Genomic DNA, 19,092 nt, shown 5'->3' on the forward strand with positions numbered 1-19,092 from the left:
GATGGGCTGTCCTTATGTTTTTATTTTTATTTATTTATTTATTTTAAAGATTTATTTATTTATTTATTTGACAGAGCACAAATAGGCAGAGAAGCAGAGAGAGAGGAGGAGGCAGGCTCCCCACTGAGCAGAGAGCACCATGTGGGGCTCGATCCCAGGCCAGCAATCATGACCCAAGCCAAAGGCAAAGGCTTCAACCCACTGAACGACCCAGGCGCCCCAAGTTTTTATTTTTTATATTGAAATATATAGCTGACACAATGTTACATTAATTTCAGGTGTACAACATACTGATTAGACAAGTCTACACATTGTGCTATGCTTACAAATGTAGATACCATCTGTTCTGTTACAATACCAGTGATTTCCCTATGCTGTACCTGACATCCCTGTGACTTAACTCATTCTACAACTGGAAGTCTATATCTCTAATTGGGAACCATTTTAAGATCACATTAATTTAATGTTACAGTTGAATTACTTAGCCTTTGGTCCCAGTTCTTCTATCCTGAAATTACCGTATTGTAAAACATTGTTCTTATTCATCCCTACCAAAAAGTACTATTAAAGAAAATTAAACTGAGTTTGAGGATTCTGTAATAGTCCTTCGTATACACAGTGAGAAAATAGAGGAAGAACAATCTTGGCTGGAGGCTGAGAAAGATCATTTAACTCACACTTTTCACAACTCTTTTTTTTGGGGGGGGGGATTTTATTTATTTATTTATTTAACAGACAGAGATCACAAGTAGGCAGAGAGGCAGGCAGAGAAAGAGGGGGAAGCAGGCTTCCTCCCTGCCAAGCAGAGAGCCCAATGCGGGGCTTGATCCCAGGATCTTGGGATCATGACCTGAGCTGAAGGCAGAGGCTTAACCCACTGAGCCACCCAGGCGCCCCACTTTTCACAACTCTTAATATTTTTCTCCTCTTAATCAGTTCCATGTTAGGACACAAAAAACATGTTTTACAGGTCACTTAGATGTCCTCTCTGATCAGGACTCAGAAGTGATTCACCATGACTAGTCTACTAGCCCTTGTATGTTTTAAAAAGGCAAAAAAGAAAAACTTCCCAGAGCCAGACACAGTCTCATGAGCATTGGGCTGGGACGGCAGAATCTATCCCAGCTCTCAGCTAGATACCAGTGTCAAGTACAAATTGTACATCCATATGCAGCTACCCTGTGACTCATATTTGTCTCAGAAACTTTATTTTCTTCTTAAAATCATGACAATGATTTAAAGTAATTTATTTATTAATCTACATTTTACATACATTCCCACATTCAATACAGCACTTGACTTCTTCTCTCCAAATGAATAATCATATCATTTCCTTTTATAGGAAACCTTCCTTTTATTGTCCTGTAGCTCTTCACTTACATCAACTATGAGTATTTACCTGATAAGCCATGATAGTACCGTAATACTTCCAAGTCCTTTTACTTCTTACTAGTCTGATCAATTGATTTTGTATGTTTATAAACTTACTTATTAATAACTGCACGAGTGGATTCAAACTTATTTTACACAAGAGACTCCTAAATGAAGGGCAAAGCTCTTTGGGGCAGAAAACTATTCTTTTTATTGCATAATTCTCTTCAAAATCCTCATACCTACAAAGAACCCTACAGGCTAGAAAATGCTTTTTGAGATAGGTAGCTCCCTGCTTCTTAATTTAGTTAGATACCTGAGACAAACAGTATTCACAGATTTCTAATATCTTTCATATGAATGGCTGAGTATCTGATAATTGAGTCTTCATTATATATGTTAACTGTAATCTGTGTCCCAAAAGCACAACATAAAAGACTGAACTGTAAAACAGACAAATCAGAGTATACTTATAAATTAACTCAAAAAACAAAGTTCCTTTAATACATCTAAATTAAACAAATGTATACATATTAAGCAATATCTGCTATACAAATCATATATATATACATATATGTAAAACCTATTACTGTTTATATGGTAAAACCTTACTATTTCTGAATAGTAGCTAAATGCCAATTATATAAGTTTAACACAACTTATTTTCAATTATCTTTGTTGACTATAACTGGGTTAGTAGTGTGCCAAAATATAAAGGTATAAACAGATAAAAGATTTGCTTTTTAAAATATATACGAATTCATAATCAAGCAATTATTTGAATATGTTGAAAAACATGAAAGTTTTTTGCTATAAGAAAAACAATTACTTCAATCTCATTTATATAACAAATCTGTTTGAGAGATTTCATTTAAAAAGAAAATATCAGTTACTGTTTTATTTTCTGCCTAATTCATAAAACAATCAGTATATATTCAATAGGTGCTCTTTTCTAGGGCGCCTGGGTGGCTCTGTGGGTCAAAGCCTCTGCCTTTGGCTCAGGTCATGATCCCAAGGTCCTGGGATCGAGCCCTGGCATCGGGCTCTCTGCTCATCAGGAAGCCTGCTTCTCTCTCTCTCTCTCTCTCTCTCATCTGCCTCTCTGCCTACTTGCGATCTCTGTCTGTCAAATAATAATAAATAAAATCTTAAAAAAAAAAATAGGTGCTGGGGCACCTGGGTGGCTCTGTGGGTTAAAGCCTCTGCCTTTGGCTCAGGTCATGATCCCAGGGTCCTCTCTGCTCAACGGGGAGCCTGCTTCCCCCTCTCTCTCTGCCTGCCTCTCTGCCTACTTGTGATCTCTGTCAAATAAATAAATAAAATCTTAAAAAAAAAAATAGGTGCTCTTTTCTCAAAATAATACCATGTAACTGCCATCATTATGTACCATGCCAAACAAGAAGGCTAAATAGTTCCAACATACATCTGTCTGCCTCCCTTCCAATACATACCCCTATAGAAGAAAAGACCCATCAGAACAATTCATTAGTTTTTATCTGGCTTTCTACATAATTTAGAAAAACAGAAGTGCCCCAAAATCATTAGACTGAGAGAGGTATCTATTATCAAAACATCTCTATAATAGTTAAAAAAAAAAAGAAGAAGAAAATACTGATGCATATTTAAAATCCTAACTATTGTTTTCATACTTAGGATGTACCTAAGTTTATTTTACGACTGTATATGGGTGATATAACTTTGCATTGGACCTCACAGCGCTAACAGTCCCATTTTAAATTCTTTTTGAGTAATTAAAAATTAAGTTAAGAAGCATCTCTGCATAAGCTACATAAACTGATTTCAAAGGTTTAAAAAAAATGAAAATACAAAACTCCCCAATTCACAAAACTAAGAATAACACTCTTCTTAAATATTAACAACCCTTAGCAAGTTGTCCAATTTAAGTCGTTCTAGAAACTGAGTATGTTTTAACTCAAGAAAAAGCACACATTTATTATTTTTAGTGATCATACACTGATTTATGAAGTAATGTTTCAAAAATTGTTTTTAAAAACATGTTTCTGGAAATCTTACCATGAGCTGTGTAGTTTGTACAGTTAACTGGTTCTTGTGTAGCATCATTTATTTTTGGATCTTTACAAATATATCTGAGAAAAGTTAAGGAAATATGAACCACATTCCAACACAAAACATTATCATCTTGTCTTTAATATCTTGTATTACATACTCATGTTAACATTCACGTTAAAAAAAAGCTGTTGGTTGTTCCAAAGCAAGAAGCACAACCACAAATATACTTTCAGCATCACTAAATACTACTTGAACAGTAATTTATTACAGGAAAAGTATATTAACTTAATACATATTAAAAGCTCTAGCGAAGGATGCCATCCTTAAAGAACATCAGTCAGGGTTTAAGCATAGAGCATAAAGGAAAATTGGAAATTAAAATCTTTACCAAATTATTTTAAGAAAGCTTCAGGTTAAAAAAAAAAAATCAATTTCCAAGCATTTGATTGAACTAATTTATGGGGCCCCATAGTATCATCACATACCTAACTTCATATAGTACAAATAAATAACCCTGTGAAGTAAATACTATTATTCCCATATTACAGAAGCAAAAACTGAGGCTCAAAGTTTGAGAGACCTATCTAAAGTCATGTAACCAGTGATAGGGAGTAAAATCAGGTTTCCTGATTCCAAGCCTACAGTGCCTTCCAATAGACTGAGAAGATAGCCCTTTTAGGTGAATCTTCAATCTCCCCAACAGGATCTTAAGTTTTGGTAACAGGTATAATAACTGTCCTCTAATTTCAAAACACTTGCAGTTGGCTTTTGTTTCCTAAATATTTTATTGACACTAAAATGGGATAAATAAGGTGTTCGCCTTATTTATCTGATACCTGTTTAAGGTTTTTTAAGCACTACTGGAAACCTCATCTTCAGGCCAGGAGGAGCAGACATTCTCCAGTCTTCATCACCAAATGCTCAGCCACATCTCTCTGGGGCTCAAACTGTACAATTCTTCATACAATCCAATTATTTCTTAGAATCGCTCTGACATTTTTACCAAAAAAGACTCAACTTACTAGTCAGTGATTCTCAAATTCCAAGCATAATGGTATTCAGCAAATTGCAGCTATTCTGTAAGCCATCTAATAATGGCTGCCTCTCCCCAACTCACATAAAAATACTACAGGATAGAATTTTCTTAATTTTAAAATTTTGTCTCCTAGTCTTTCTCCTATCTCTGGCTTCTGTTACTAATTTTTCTGCTCTGCAATTTGTATAAAATGATCTAATTTTGTACAAAAGTAGCTATTTTAATTTGACTGTAACTCCCATTTCATAAGGGCTCCTCCCTTCAGCAGAGCTATTACAATGAACTGTTCCACTTAACCCCTTCAGCCTCAGTTTCCTCATCTGTAAATAAATAACATAGATAGTCCTTATTACGTGCCAGGCATTGTTCTATATGATTCACTTGCACTAATTTCTCACAACAAACCTTTCAGCTGGTAACACTGTTCTCTTCATTATTACTCAAGAGAAAACAGAGTTCAGATAATTGGCCCATAGTTACAACACGGAGAAGGAGTTTGCCCCCTGACAGTCTGGCATCTTACAGAGTTTGAGGATGATGTAAGGTAATACGCACAGAGTTAATGATAACTGGGCAATATACAAGGGATACATCGTTATTAACTACTTATTTGTCTCCGCCCCCAAGGCCTCAAACTTCTACAGTGGAACCTATCAATCTTCCTATTAGTAGGGCCTAGAACAGGGCCTGGCATACTTCAGGATCTGGGTGTTTGTTGAATAAGCCCACCAGTAATTAATTAATTAATAATAAAAATAGGTGAATCAGAAGACGAGGCACTAACCATCAGTAAAATTCCAAGGAAAATCACACAGGGTGACCGCTGTTCTTCCCACCCTCACATCTCTTTTCACCCCCAGAGTCCGTCCGTCCTTAAAAGCCACAAGTCACCGATCCCTTAAGCCAACCCTGACCCGCGCTGAGGGCCGCGACCCACTTGCGACCCCTAATCTACCTCGCCCCCAAGGCGGGGGGGGGGGGGCTCCTCACAGAGGATATTGTCCCAATTTGAGGTCCTCGCATCTAAGTGTCTCCTCGCCACCGGCGGCGGCGATCGCAGCAGCTCCCCAAGGTCCCGTGGTGACTGACACGAACCACAGGACACCCAGGACCTGGGCGGCCAGGGTCTCCGGAGTAGCCGGCCCAGACGGCCTGGTGGCCGCCATGCTGGGAACCGGCGCGTTCTCCACAACTTCCGGTTCCGCCTTTGCGTAGGCGGGGACGGGAGCAGGGCGGAAGGATCGAACCTCTTAAAGGGACCGTGCCTCGTCTGGAGGCCCGTTTCTTCCCCTACGGGGCCTCGGTTTTACCTGCGGGTTTTGTGATTTGTCTTCCTCAAGAAGGCTCGCTTTGAGGATCATTGGCCCTGCACCCACTGCTTCCTCCCGAGCTAACCCTGTGTGACTTTTCCTCCTACAAATGTGCGGCGGCACCCGGCGATTTGTTAAGAGCTTTACAAACACTGTCTCGGATAGTCCTGTTAGGATTTGAGTTTACTGATAATGAGCCTGGCTCAACGTCGGTAAAAAACAGACCGACCTTAGTTACTGAATTGGAATCAAGTTGATAATTTGCCCGATTTCAGAATCTGTGCTCTTACTATTATGATAGAATGACCTATCTGTTCGCTTAGACAAGAACTTATGGAAGGCTCTTATACAGAACTTAAGAAGTCTATCACAAAAATAGGCATTACACTTTTAATTTTAATACTGGATATTTATGTGAGCGAGAGGGCCTATAAGAAAAGGAGAGTAAAGAATTTACGACTACACAAGTGAAAAGTTGGATTTTTTTTTCTCTCCATCTCTTCTTTTTGAATTTCTGTATGTTCTAAAAATTCTGTAGTGGGGATATCTTTTATTCTGGGCAGCACATTTACTTTCTTTAGTGAAAGTTTAAGCCATTTTCTCTAACGTAAAAACATTCGGATTTGGTGCGGCCTCATTCACAGAAGCACTAATTTTGAAGAATTGCGTTACGCGGTGTTTGTCAAATTTTAGGGACAATCAGAGTTATCTGGAAGCTTTTTTCAGACACCAAGAATGGGACCCACCCTCATTTCAGATTATGAAAATTTAGGGTGGGGCAGGAAAATTTACACATGTCACCAGCTTCCAAATGATGCTGAGATTGCTAGTCCAGACCCCACACTTTGAGAAGCACAGGATAAGGTATTATGTGAAGTATCATTTTGGAATGGGAAGACATGAAATTTTTTGCAATAATAAATTTTGGTAGTGTAACTACAGTTAAATTTTTTCTTAAACCAATTTTTCGGCATTACTGTGCTTTTTTTTTTTTTTTTGAAGATTTTATTTAAAGTAATTTCTATACCTGAGGTGGGGTTTGAACCTACAGCCAGGAGATCAAGAGTCACAGATGCCCCTACTATGGTACTTGCAAATTAAAATATTTATGTTTTTTAAAAAGTGCTTAATTAAAGATTTAAATGATAGGAAATTTGAAATTTACTAGTTCAATTTTTAAACTTCCTGTTTTGACTTCTCTCTTTTCTCTTTCCTCCCTTTATCCTTCCCTTTTTCTTTCTCGCTCTTTCCCTCCATAGAAATATTTATCAAGCATTTACTGTGTACCCAACATCTAGTGAGACCTTACAGACTCAAAAAAAGAAGAGATGAGAACCCAGTAATTAAACATTTTATGGTTACTAGGGGAAAAGATAAACAGTTAAAGTACTCTTTGATAATTGTTAAAATAAAAGCTTGTACTAGTTACTGTAGTAGGACTAGGGTTTTGATTAAGATATTCCCCCAAAACACAGTGCTTGGTACACAATGTTTTTGTTTTTGTTTTTAAGATTTTATTTATTTGATAGACAGAGATTATAAGTAGTCAGAGAGGCAGGCAGGGAGAGAGGAAGCAGGCTCCCTGCTGAGCAGAGAGCCCTGTGTGGGGCTGGATCCCAGGATCCTGAGACCATGACCTTAGCAGAAGGCAGAGGCTTTAACCCACTGAGCCAGCCAGGTGCCCCAAATGTTTTGTAACTAGTATAAGAACAATTAAAAATCCAGGCCAGTGGGGCACCTGGGTGGCTCAGATGGTTAAATGTCTGCTCAGGTCGTGATCTCCAGCTCAGCAGGCAATCTGTTTCTCCCTCTCCCTTACCCTCTTGTGCGCGCTCTCTCTCTCTCTCTCTCTCAAATGAACAAATAAAATCTTTTAAAAAATAAAATAAAATAATTAATTAAAAATCCAAGCCAAACTGGTGGAACAGAGTTGTATCTTCATAGGATACATGACCATCTAAAAACATAGAGCTTAGAAAACTATTAACTTTAAGTTAAAATAATACCGATGATATATATGATATACAACTCAACCACCATCTCTCAGCCTCATCCTGAGATGAAATTTAGCAAAGGGGTTGGGGTCAAGAATTGGCTAAAATCCTGGGATAAGTTTCAGAATATCAGCTACTATATTATCTGGTAATAAGACATTGGCTTTGCATTTTGACTACCATTTTGATCCACTTTCAAAATGTTCTAGTTTGATTTTCAAAATACAATCTAAAGATAATCAGAATGTGAAAGGAAGACTTTCTAGACTGAGTTTATTGAAAGTACAACTAAATTAGCTATTTTCCTGATGACTGCAGGAATATTGCTGATCTTTGTATTTGTATCATTTTTCGTCTCGATTTGAACAATTAACTGTCTGAAAATGCTTATGCTTTGCTGATTAATCCCATGACAAAATCAATTTTTATGATTCTAATGATTACCTTCATTTTCTCCTAGGATGTGTAAACTGAAAAGAACAAAAGAGTCTCACATACAAGTAAAAAAAAACAATAGAGAATTTTTAACTCTTGAACTGATGGTACACTTAAAAATGCACTTTCTCAGGTCACTGCCCACATTCTCCACCAAAAATACAGATAAATACCCCCCCATCACTTTTCCTTCTTACTACTGCCCCTTAATCTATTTTCTTTTGGCTCAGTAAAATACATTATTTCTTTGCACACGTAGTCTCTGATCACATGATTACTACATAGTCTTTAGTAAGTTCTTAAATATCAATCCTAAGTATGTTTTCAGTGACAAATTTCTTTGTCACATAAAAATTATATGGAATTCTATAGGAAGCAAAGGACATGAATAACACAATCTGATATGGAAATTGCTATATAGAAACATTAGGAAAGATTATCAGTGAAGACTGAAGCAAGATCCCTCTGAGATTTAAGGGCTCTGTACATTGGCTCTTTCCATTCCTATTTCTAGCATAGACCTTATTATGTTAACAGATCCCATTTCACCCATCACAAAACTTCCAGAGGAAACCATCCTGGGGGGGCCTGCCTGGCTCGGTGGGTAGAGCATGCAATGCTTGGTCTTGGGGGTTTGAATTTGAGCCTCACATTGAGTGTAGAGATTACTTAAAAAAATAAATAAAATTTTGGAAACAAAAAAGAAAAAATTAAAAAACCAACCTGACTCCCCTTTCCATGGTTAGAACAGAAACATTAAGAGGTTAAAGACTGTTACCCTTCAAAATTTTTTCTTTTTCATTTGACTGTGATGGGCAATTTTTTCCTAAGTTCATAATATCAAAGCTCTGGTAGATTTTTTTTTCTTAAGATTTTATTTATTTGACAGACAGATTATAAGTAGGCAGAGCAGCAGGCAGAGAGAGGGGCGGGGGAAACAGGCTCCCTGCTGAGCAGAGAGCCCAATGATGTGGGGCTTGATCCCAGAACCCTGGGATCATGACCCGGGCCGAAGGCAGAGGCTTAACCCACTGAGCTACCCAGGTGCCCCCTGGTAGATTTTTATTTTAAGTTTTATTTATTTATTTTTAGATCTCTACACCCAATGTAGGGCTTGAATTTACAACACCCAGATCCAATCATATGCCCCTCCCATGGAGCCAGCCAGGGTCCCTGGTAGATATTTAGCATATCTGGAATACTGCCAAGTCCATGCTTTTGTCTCTCAAGTACTTCTGCTTGCGTCCTCTCTTTGGTTCACCAGTCTAACTCCCTACTATCCAATTAACTTTGACTCATCATTCAATAAAACCTACTCTATGCCAAGTACATTTCATCTTGAATGTTACGTTTAGGACCTAAAACTGACTCTGCGAGGGTCTGCTTCTCAAAAACAACATAGAATAAGTTGGCTTTTCTCAGTTTCACCACCAATATCCCTTCTAACAGGCTCAAAATTTAGAATCATCTCTACACTTTAGTTTTCTTCTTATTCTTCAGTAATCCCTTTATCTAATTAGTAAGCAACTGATATTTTTAATTGTTCATTTTTTCAATCCTATATTCTTACCCTATCTCAGGTATTTATCATTTTCCATTTACTTTGCTTTACTGGCTCCTTTCTCCTCCTCCTTCTTCTTTTTCTTTTTTAAAGATTTTATTTATGGGGCACCTGGGTGGCTCAGTGGGTTAAAGCCTCTGCCTTCAGCTCAGGTCATGATCCCAGGGTCCTGGAATCGAGCCCCGCATCGGGCTCTCTGCTCAGCGGGGAGCCTGCTTCCTCCTCTCTCTCTCTCTCTCTCTCTGCCTATCTGCCTACTTGTGGTCTCTATCTGTCAAATAAATAAATAAACAAATCTAAAAAAAAAAAGATTTTATTTATTCACTTGATAGAGAGGCAGTGAGAGAGGGAACACAAGCAAGGGGAGTGGAAGAGGGAAAAGCAGGCTTCCCACTGAGCAGGGAGTCTGATAGGGGGCTTGATCCCAGGACCCCAGGATCATGACCTGAGCCAAAGGCAGACTCTTAATGACTTGAGTCACCCAGATGCCCCTCTTCCTTCTTTTTGATTCTAGGCCCTCTAAGTTTGTCAATCCATTTTTTAAATACTGCTTCTGATTAATCTTTCATCAAAAAAAAAGAAAAACCTATTATACCATATTCAAAATCTCATTCAAAATCCTACTTAATCTCTTTGGTGTTGTTGACCTTGAAAACAAAACAGTTACTTCACTAGCAAAATGGGTGGGGTTTTTTTGGTTTTGGTTTTGGTTTTTCAGAAATAGCAGAGGAATTGCAATTTGAGGCATGCAAGCTATGGCAAACCATTATCAAATTGGGAGAACAAAAGAGATGAATGCTACTTTATAGAGAAAAAGGAGGAAGCTGGGAGGGGATGCTTTGAACAAAGGTCCATTGGAGGCAAGTGAGAGTTTAGGGTGATGATGGTTTCTCATTAGCTGATCTATGGCAGTTTCTCGTTGTCTGGGCTATTGCCAGGCAAGGAGAAAATCTTCCTCCCCTTTGCTGGGGTAGTAAACTAGGCTTCTTTTGGGGGTCTTCATTATTCAGTTACAACGCATTTAGCCAAAGGAGTTGAAAACTTATGTCTATGCAAAAACCTGCACATAGATGTTATAGCAGCTTTATTCATAATTGCCAAAACTTGGAAGCAATTAAGATGTCCTTCAGTAGGTGAATGTATGAACTGTGGTATATCCAGACAATGGCATTTATGCAGTGCTTTAAAAAAGAGAGCTATAAAGCCATGAGAAAACATAGAGGAATCTTAAACGCATATTTCTAAAATAGTTTTTTTTTTAACGATGTATTTATTTATTTTCAGATAGAGCGCTAGCATAGGTGGGAGGGGCTAAAGAAACAGGGAGAATCCCAAGCAGACCCTGCACCTAGTGGAGCCTGACGCAGGGCTTGATCCCAGGACCCTGAGACCATAACACTGGCTAAAATCAAGAGTCAGGAGCCCAACCGACTGCACCATCCAGGTACCCCTTCAATGCATATCTCTAAGTAAAAGAAGCCAGTGTAAAAATTCTATATACTGTATTATTCCAATTATCTGACATTTTGGAAAAGGCAAAACTACAGAGAGAATAAAAAGATTTGGGGCTCCTGGGTGGCTCAGTGGGTTAAGCCTCTACCTTCTGCTCAGGTTATGATCTCAGCTCCTGGGATGGAGCCTCTTATCGGGGGGGTCTCTGCTCAGCAGGGGGCCTGCTTCTCTCTCCACCCCCTGCCTGCCTCTCTGCCTACTTGTGATCTCTCTCTCTGTGTCTAATAAATAAATAAAATCTTCAAAAAAAAAAAAAAAGATTCATGGCTGCCAGGAGTTAGGGGTGGAGTGGGGGATGAATAGGCAGAGGACAATGAGGATTTTTGAGGCAGAGAAAATATTCTGCATGATACTGTAACTGTGGATACATGTCACTATACGTTTGTTTAAGCCTCTAGAATGTACAACACCAAGAGCGGAACCTTAATGTAAGCAGTGGACTTTGGGTGATTATAATTGGTCAATTGAGTTTAATCAGTTGTAACAGACATACCATTCTGGTGGGGGATGTTGATACAGAAGGCCATGCATGTGTGGGAGTGAGAGGTATAAGGGAAATCTTGATACCTTCCTTTCAGTTTTGCTATGACCCTAAAAGTTCTAAAAAGAAAAAAGTTTTTAAAAGAATAAACATCAGAAATTAAATGTTATGATAGATACATTCTATTCAAAAGTTTTTCAGTGGTTCTTTAATTTTTTATAGATAAAGGATAAAGTTTCGTAACCTAAAGTTTCCAGAAATATTTTCTGGTCCTCCTCCATCTGCCCTGGTCTCACTTTATTTGCTACTCTTGGCTGTCTCCTGGTTGTCACCAGTATCTGTCAAGGTCATTCCCATCTATGCGTTGCTTTATTTATTGAGTACTTTCTGTGTGTCAGGTATATGCAATACATGCATTTCTTTCTTTCTCTTACTTTCTTTTTTCTTTCATTCATTCATTCATTCTTTCTTTCTTTCTTTTTAAAGATTTTATTTATTTATTTGAGAGACAGAACCAGAAGTGGGGAAGGACAGAAGGCGAGAGAGTGAGAAGGAAACTCCCTACTGAGCAGGAAGCCCCACCCAGGGCTCCATCCCAGGACCCAGAGATCATGACCTAAGCCGAAGGTGGACACTTAACTGACTGAGCCACCCAGGTGCCCCAGTACATGGATTTCTTCATTTAACCTTCGAAACTACCATATGAAGTAAGCCCTGTTACCTCAATTTCACTAATGAGAATTAGAAGGGTTAAGTAACTTGCCAAAATCACATATTTTCAGAAATGGTGGAGTCAGGTTTCAAGTTCAGATCTTCTGATTTCACAGAGATGTTCTTAAAATTTTGGTTCATCTTCGTCATTCTATGAATAAGACGCTCTTGAGTGTTCTCAGGGGTTAAAATAAACAAAACCAACTCAGTGCCCAAAATGTTTATCATAGAGTACACTTGTTAAACAATATATTTAAATAAGTTTTTAAAAATGTTTTTAAATTCCAGGTAAAAGCCAAAGGAAATCTCATATTAAATCAACACAAAAATGTGGAGAAATTAGATGAAATGTGGTAGCGATGGTTTGCTGGGGTCACCAGGAAGTAGCCTTTTTAGAGGTGAGACTTGAATCTAGCCCTGAGGGAAGGGTGGGGCTTTTTAGGACCTTCCAGGCTTGGGAAAGGGGAGAAATAACCCACAGAGAAGCCCTTGTGTGACTCCAAGGACCTGCACTAGGCTTGTTTGGAGATTATTAGGTTGAAGACTCTACAGGAGGAAGGAGAGTTTAAAGGATCTTGCATATTAAGCAAAGAAGCTTGAATTTTGTTAAACAATCAATTTAAAGTCACATTATTTTTTGGGTAAGAGGAAAAATATGTTCATAACCACCATTAAATATTAGACGAAGAAGAGACCCAATGCTTCCTAGGTGATGCTTCAAGCGAGGTCTCCACCTGTAAGATGTACCAGTGACTTCTCCATTTTACGTTTATCCCAAATACCTGTTCAAAACCTGTTTCAGTCCTAAGAGATGCTTTCGACAGCATTGTCTATTTTCTGCAAGTTCTGGGTTCATTCCATTTGGTAATCTAAGTTATTGTAGAAATGTATTTCCCTTAAGAGTTTCTTAGTTCCTGAGAAGCTGGACCGGGCCTAGCAAGAAATATTTCCTTTAAAACAAGCAAACTAACAACACTGTTAAGTGCCAAGTGCTTTATCTTACAACAAATGTTCTTATGTTGCAATTGTTTTGTATATATGCCTCATCTTCCTTGAGGATAGGTATTCCTTTTTTTTTTTTTTTTTTAACATTTTATAGAGTCAATCACAGTGCCTAACAAATATTGCATCCGTTCAATGGCTACTGACCTGAAGACTGATTTTCTTGATGGCTAATGCATGGAACTTATTATACAAAGTAAAAGGCCTATCATCAAAATTCTCAAGTTAGTTACAGAAAAGAGAATGGAATAATTAAAGAGAGTGGAATTATAGATTTTATACACATCTTTCTCAATGTCAATGTTGTGATACCAAGAATAAAAATGTTACAATATATAGTGAAGTTAAATAGGACTTAAGAGTCAGAAGATCCCGAGTAGGTCCCCAACTTTGGACAAATTCCTTCACCAATGAGGAGTGCAGTTTCTTCACAGAGAAAATGAGGTACGGAAAATGAGGTAGGAAAGATGTTAGGGTTCCAAGCCCACGGTAAGAAAGATTTCTTGAGATGTATTTGGTGCAAAAAGGTGGTTTTATTAAAGCATGGTGACGGGACCTTTGAGCAGAAAAATCTTCCCTGGGGTTATGAGGAGTGGCTGGCCTCATTATACACATTGAAGTTGGGAGGGAGTGAGAGATAGCTTAAGCCTCCAGGGTCTGGAGGGAACTAGCTACTGTTAGGAAAGGTCATTTACTGTCCTTTAGTAAACCCTCTGTCAGGGGTCATAGGCTTGGAGGATGATTGCCAATGTGTATCTTGCTGGGCAGACATAAAGGAAGATTCCAAAGGAAAAAAAATTTTAAAGATTATGTTTATTTATTTGACAGAGAGAGCTAGAGAGGGAACACAAGCAGGGGAAGTGGGAGAAGGAGAAGCACACTTCCCCTGGAGCAGGGAGCCTGATGCGGGGCTGGATCCCAGGACCTTGGGATTATGACCTGAGCCACCCAGGCACCCCAGAAATTTTTCTGTTAAAGTAGACTTACAGGATTGTAGGGGCCAGCTAAGATTGCTGCTTGCCCTTAGGAGAGTATTAATATCCAGGCATCTGAGTTCCTAGAGGAAAGCCACTGCCTGTTTCAAGGACTTGTCAGTGGGCTATAGGTGGCAGGAAAATTTAATATTTCTCCTCTGCCCTTATTTCCCGCATCAGTGTATATAAGCGAGTGCCCTGCATATTGCAGACAAATATTGCCAGATTCCTTTATTTCCCCCAACTAAATTTCCCCAGCTATACTTCTTACGAGTTTTATGTTGGGTTAGCAGAAAGGAAAGGCACAATGGGGACTAATTAGTTCTGATCATGTTTTCATCAACATCCTTTCATTAGCTTGCCTTTGAGACTCCCTCTCTGCCCAGCCCTCTTAATAACACCTGTCCGGCAGGACCTCCCCACCCCTTTAGCACGGGCTGCCCCCACCACCAGGCGTTACAACTGCCACTGGGCCCCTAGACTCCACCTTTTCCAGGCTCTTTAACCCTCCCGCGCCCAGACGAATTTCACCTGCCGAAAATAGGAAACTCCGCCGCCCCCGCACTCCTCCTCCCCAGAGTCGGCCTCCCGCGGCCCAGGCTCCCCCCGCCCCCTCACCCGCGCCACCCCGGCGCCCCGCCCCAGGCGGGGAGGGTCGGTGCTAGGGAAGGGCCTGCCAGGTGAGGCGCGGTTACCCTGCCCCGTTCACTTCCGCCCAGGTGAGGGAGGGCCGGCGTCGTGCCCGCCCGCCCGCTCGCTCGCTCCCGACCCTCCGTCGGACCAGGTAAAGCGGGGGGTCCCAGCTACGCGGGCGCTCGCAGGGCGGCGTGGTAGTCCCTGAGTCCCGAGGTCGGCGGGGGGCAGCTCTCCTTCCTGCGTGGGAGCCCGCCTCCCCTGCCGCTGGCGCACTCTGCGCCCGCCCTCCGGGAGGAGGTGGACACGGGAGCGCCAGGGCGCTGCTGGGCGCCCCTCCAGGCCCACAGTGGGCGCGGAGCGCAGTCCTTCTGCGTCCGGCCTGGGTGACTCCACCGTGCCCCTCCCCCAACCCCCGCCCCCCACCCAGCTCCGTGCTGAGCTCGCCGCGGGCCGCCCGCCGCGGAGCCGCCCAGCCTCGCCAGGCCCTGCCGGCCCTCAAATCTCGGCCCACTTCTGTTCTGGGGTTGGCAGGGATCAAATTTTGCACCCGGATCGGTGCCTGCGCTTGGCCCCAGAGCTGGGCGGACTCTTTTCCTCCACTGGTGACGGTGAGAGGAGTGAACAGGTGGTGGCCTGCCGCGGGGGCCCGGAGGAGGAGGGGGTTCCCAGATCTTATCTGAGAGGATCGCCTAGCTCCGGCCCCACCCGGGTGGTCACGTAGCCGAGTTCCCAGGCCCGCGGTCAGGCTTGGGCTCTGCTAGCCTCACTTTTCAGACGGGGGAAGATCAGACGGAAAGTACTGTGGCCTCCGGGCTGTGGGGACATTGCTGGATTCCTGCTTTAAGTCAAGCTGAGGAAAACATTTTCAAATCCTCCCCCTCCCCTCACCCCGAGAGCCCCGACCCTCGTGGCACACCTAGGAGGTGTGCCAAATTAATCTCCCCCAGGAGTGTTCATTTGGCACTTTGTCATATGTCCAGATGGCTCGTATCGTTTTGGATTCAAATTAGTTGTTTACTGGTTTTGACTCTGCGATTGAGAGCGTTCGCCTTTCAGGGCCCTATTTCTCTAAGTTGCTCAGGTGTGTTTAGAGTCTGGCCATTGATAGGTGCGCCACAAACAAGTGTTTCTTAATGAAGTAGCCTCTGGAGACCTAGAAGAAAAAGAAATCTCAGTTATGCCGACTATGGTTGATACCGCATTCTAGAGTGTCTAAGCTCCTATAGACTGCCAATTCGTTTGTACACATCTTTTTTTAGAAAAAAAGCTAGTGGGTGTAAAAACGCAAATTGCTTCAGTGTGCAATATCAGGAAAAAGGGAGGATTGTGACTTTGAACTAAAATGAACTTGATGTTTCTAGGCCCCTACGGCGTATATAAGGATTATTAAAAATTTAAAATAATTAAAAAGGTAATAAATATCAGCGCTGGAAGGTACTTTATAAGACAGAATTTGTAAACTCTGGTCTGGAGAGATTTGCTAATCGAGACCCTGTTAACAGTCACATGAGATGTGCTTGGCATTAGAATAATAGTTGTGTGTAAATGGAAAAGAAATTATATTAAGCTCTTATCTGTGTTTAGAGGCCTTAGTATGTATATTTATTTTATTATTTTTAAAGTAAACTCTACCCCCAAGATAGGGACTCAAACTCCCCTCCCAGAGAAATCAGGTGTTACTGTGCTCTACCCGCTGAGCCAAACAAGGCACTTCTGAAGGCCTTAGTAAGTTTAAGTACTGTATTAATATTAAACTATAAAGCTAACCTATATTCACTGGAGAAAACTGGAGAAAGTAGACAAACCCACCTACCACTGAAAGTAACCACTAATAAAATTCTGGTATATTGTCTTTTGGTTAGTATTCTTAAAAAGGGAAAGCTGTGTATTTTCCCATGGTGAATTCACTACTAGAACCTTGTGATTTGTAGAGATTCAACATTCAGTCATCCTTATAATTGCATTTTTACTTAAAAACATTTTGTAATGATCCTTAAGCTAAACAGCCAAGTAGTTTTGAGTTTACGTGCTTTGTTTAACAAAAATACATTAGGTTGGGGAGACCAAAATGGGGTTTAATTTGTAAAGATTTTGCTCACCTGGGTAGTAAATTTTTGAGAGTACTAGTCCACCTTTATATTCGTGATTGCTTGACCATTGCTGTGGTTTTTTTCATACTCAGATGTTTTGCGCAGATTTGGATGCCTTTTTTTAAAACCCTCATTTGAAGTTCTGATGCAAATAGAAATCTAGAGCCTGTCAATACCCTTATTTCAGTCATGGGCTAGATCTCTGCTGAAGATGAAGAGGCCACTTAATGTTTTGCGTTTGTACAACTGTGCGGCCTGTGGAGCCCGGAGACGGGTATTGGATCCACTTACCATAGGACTTGGCGAGTCACTTAACCCTGCTCCTCTGTTTTCCCATCTGTAAATGATCTACTTCTCTGAACTTCGGGGAGGTTGAAATTAAATCCTTGTTAAGAATGTGTCTTATAAACTGTGAGTCATGATTCTCCTGCTCTTTGCTCCTCCACTGTGATAACTTCTGTTAAAATTATGGAGTTGAGCTATTTTTATTGGGAAGAACCAAAGTTTTGTGAGTTATTTTGATAAGAGGCATTGAAACTATGTTAACTGGTAATCCAGAAGTCTTTGCTAAAAACACTGTACAGGGATCTTTCTGGCAAACCATGGGTTAATACTGTGCTGTCAGATTGGTTAACTCTTTGCACATGTGACTGTCCGACACTTCATGTAGGGCAGATTGGGCTGGACACATGCTGCAAATGTAAAAGACACATCAGATTTTGAAGATTTAGTGTAAAGCAAAAAGTAAAATACCTCATTTTAAAAAAATTATATACATCTTGAAATGATTGTATATATTGGGTGAAGTAAAATACATGACTAAAGTTAACTTTCCCTATTGCTATTAGCTTTTTTCATGCAGCTACTAGAAAAATTGGAGTTACTTCTGTGGCTCACATTTTTCTGTTGAACAGCACTGGGTTAGGATTCAGTATGAGAATTTTTATCCTTGAGAGGGCTTAGTGGACTGAAGCACTTAAATTCCTACTTAGAAACAGGTTTTTCAAATTCCCAGGTTATCAGCCTTCCTACTCTCCCTTCCCCCCCATATTTGTTGCATTACTGAACATTTTTGTTGTTCAGTCTTCTGAGAAATAATCATTATGGAGTACATAGCAAAATCTCAGCTAAAAAAAAAAATTTTTTTTTTTAAATTTATTTGACAGAGAACACAAGTAGGCAGAAAGGCTGGCAGAAAAAGAGGAAGGAAAGCAGGCTTCCCGCTGAGCAGAGAGCCGGCTGTGGGGCTCGATCCCAGGACCCTGGGATCATGACCTGAGCCGAAAGCAGAGTTTTAACCCACTGAGACACCCAGGAACCCCCCAAAAATTATTAGTTTTTTGAAGCTCCTGAAGTACCTTAAATAATTTTGATTGAAAGGAGAGGTGGTGGTGGTTGTTTATTGACAGAGAGAGATACCAAGAGACAGGGAACACAAGCAGGGGGAGTGGGAGAGGGAGAAGCAGGCTTCCCACCAAGCACGCAGCCTGATGCGATTTGGAGCTCAACTCCAGGACCCTGGGATCCTGACCTAATGGAAGGGAGATCCCCAGTGGAGCCACCCAGGCACCCCAGAAGAGGTTGTTAACAATAGTAGCTACTCTGTATTGAAGGTACACTGTGTGCCAGAATACATGTTTTCCAATACCTTATTTCGTCCTTTCAATGGTAAATATGTAATAATTTTCATTTACTCTATTTTACAAATGAGAAATCTGAGGTAAAGGGAAATTTAAACAATTGGTGCAAGAACACAGAGCTGGTCCCAGCTGTAGATCCCAGGTCTCCAGGATTTCAAAGTTCCTAGGCTATAGAATCTTCCTTGTTTTATGAATTGCTGATTGAATCAACTGGAAAACAGTAGATTAATGAAGTAGGTATTACGTTCTAATCCTGTTTTTGTGTTTGTGACCAATAGGAAACAATCTAAATGCTTATTCGCAGGAGG

General features: G+C 40.5%; 2 protein-coding genes across 10 annotated transcripts in view; one reads left to right on the plus strand and one right to left on the minus strand.

The window, feature by feature from the left end:
* TM2D1 (TM2 domain containing 1) overlaps nt 1-5,638 on the minus strand; it is a 48,119-nt gene extending 42,481 nt beyond the window's left edge. The window contains exons 1-2 of one of the 2 annotated variants that reach the window (XM_004751656.2): nt 5,438-5,638; nt 3,406-3,479 (exon numbers count right to left, since the gene is read on the minus strand). In XM_004751656.2, the coding sequence (XP_004751713.1) occupies nt 3,406-3,479; nt 5,438-5,604 (241 nt within the window). In that variant the 5' untranslated portion in view covers nt 5,605-5,638. Of the gene's footprint in view, nt 1-3,405; nt 3,480-5,393 lie in introns of both variants that reach the window. The other variant, XM_045064625.1, reaches the window with a different exon arrangement.
* Nucleotides 5,639-15,049: 9,411 nt separating this feature from the next.
* PATJ (PATJ crumbs cell polarity complex component) overlaps nt 15,050-19,092 on the plus strand; it is a 371,435-nt gene continuing 367,392 nt past the window's right edge. For 6 of the 8 annotated variants that reach the window (XM_045064632.1, XM_045064627.1, XM_045064628.1 and 3 more), the window contains exon 1: nt 15,050-15,202. The gene's annotated coding sequence lies outside the window, so the exon portion shown is untranslated. The remainder of the gene's footprint in view (nt 15,203-19,092) is intronic. The other 2 variants (XM_045064634.1, XM_045064633.1) reach the window with 1 other exon arrangement.

Source organism: Mustela putorius, unplaced genomic scaffold, assembly GCF_011764305.1.
Source record: "Mustela putorius furo isolate JIRA1106 unplaced genomic scaffold, ASM1176430v1.1 tig00003853_pilon_pilon_pilon, whole genome shotgun sequence".
Classification (NCBI taxonomy): Eukaryota; Metazoa; Chordata; class Mammalia; order Carnivora; family Mustelidae; genus Mustela; species Mustela putorius.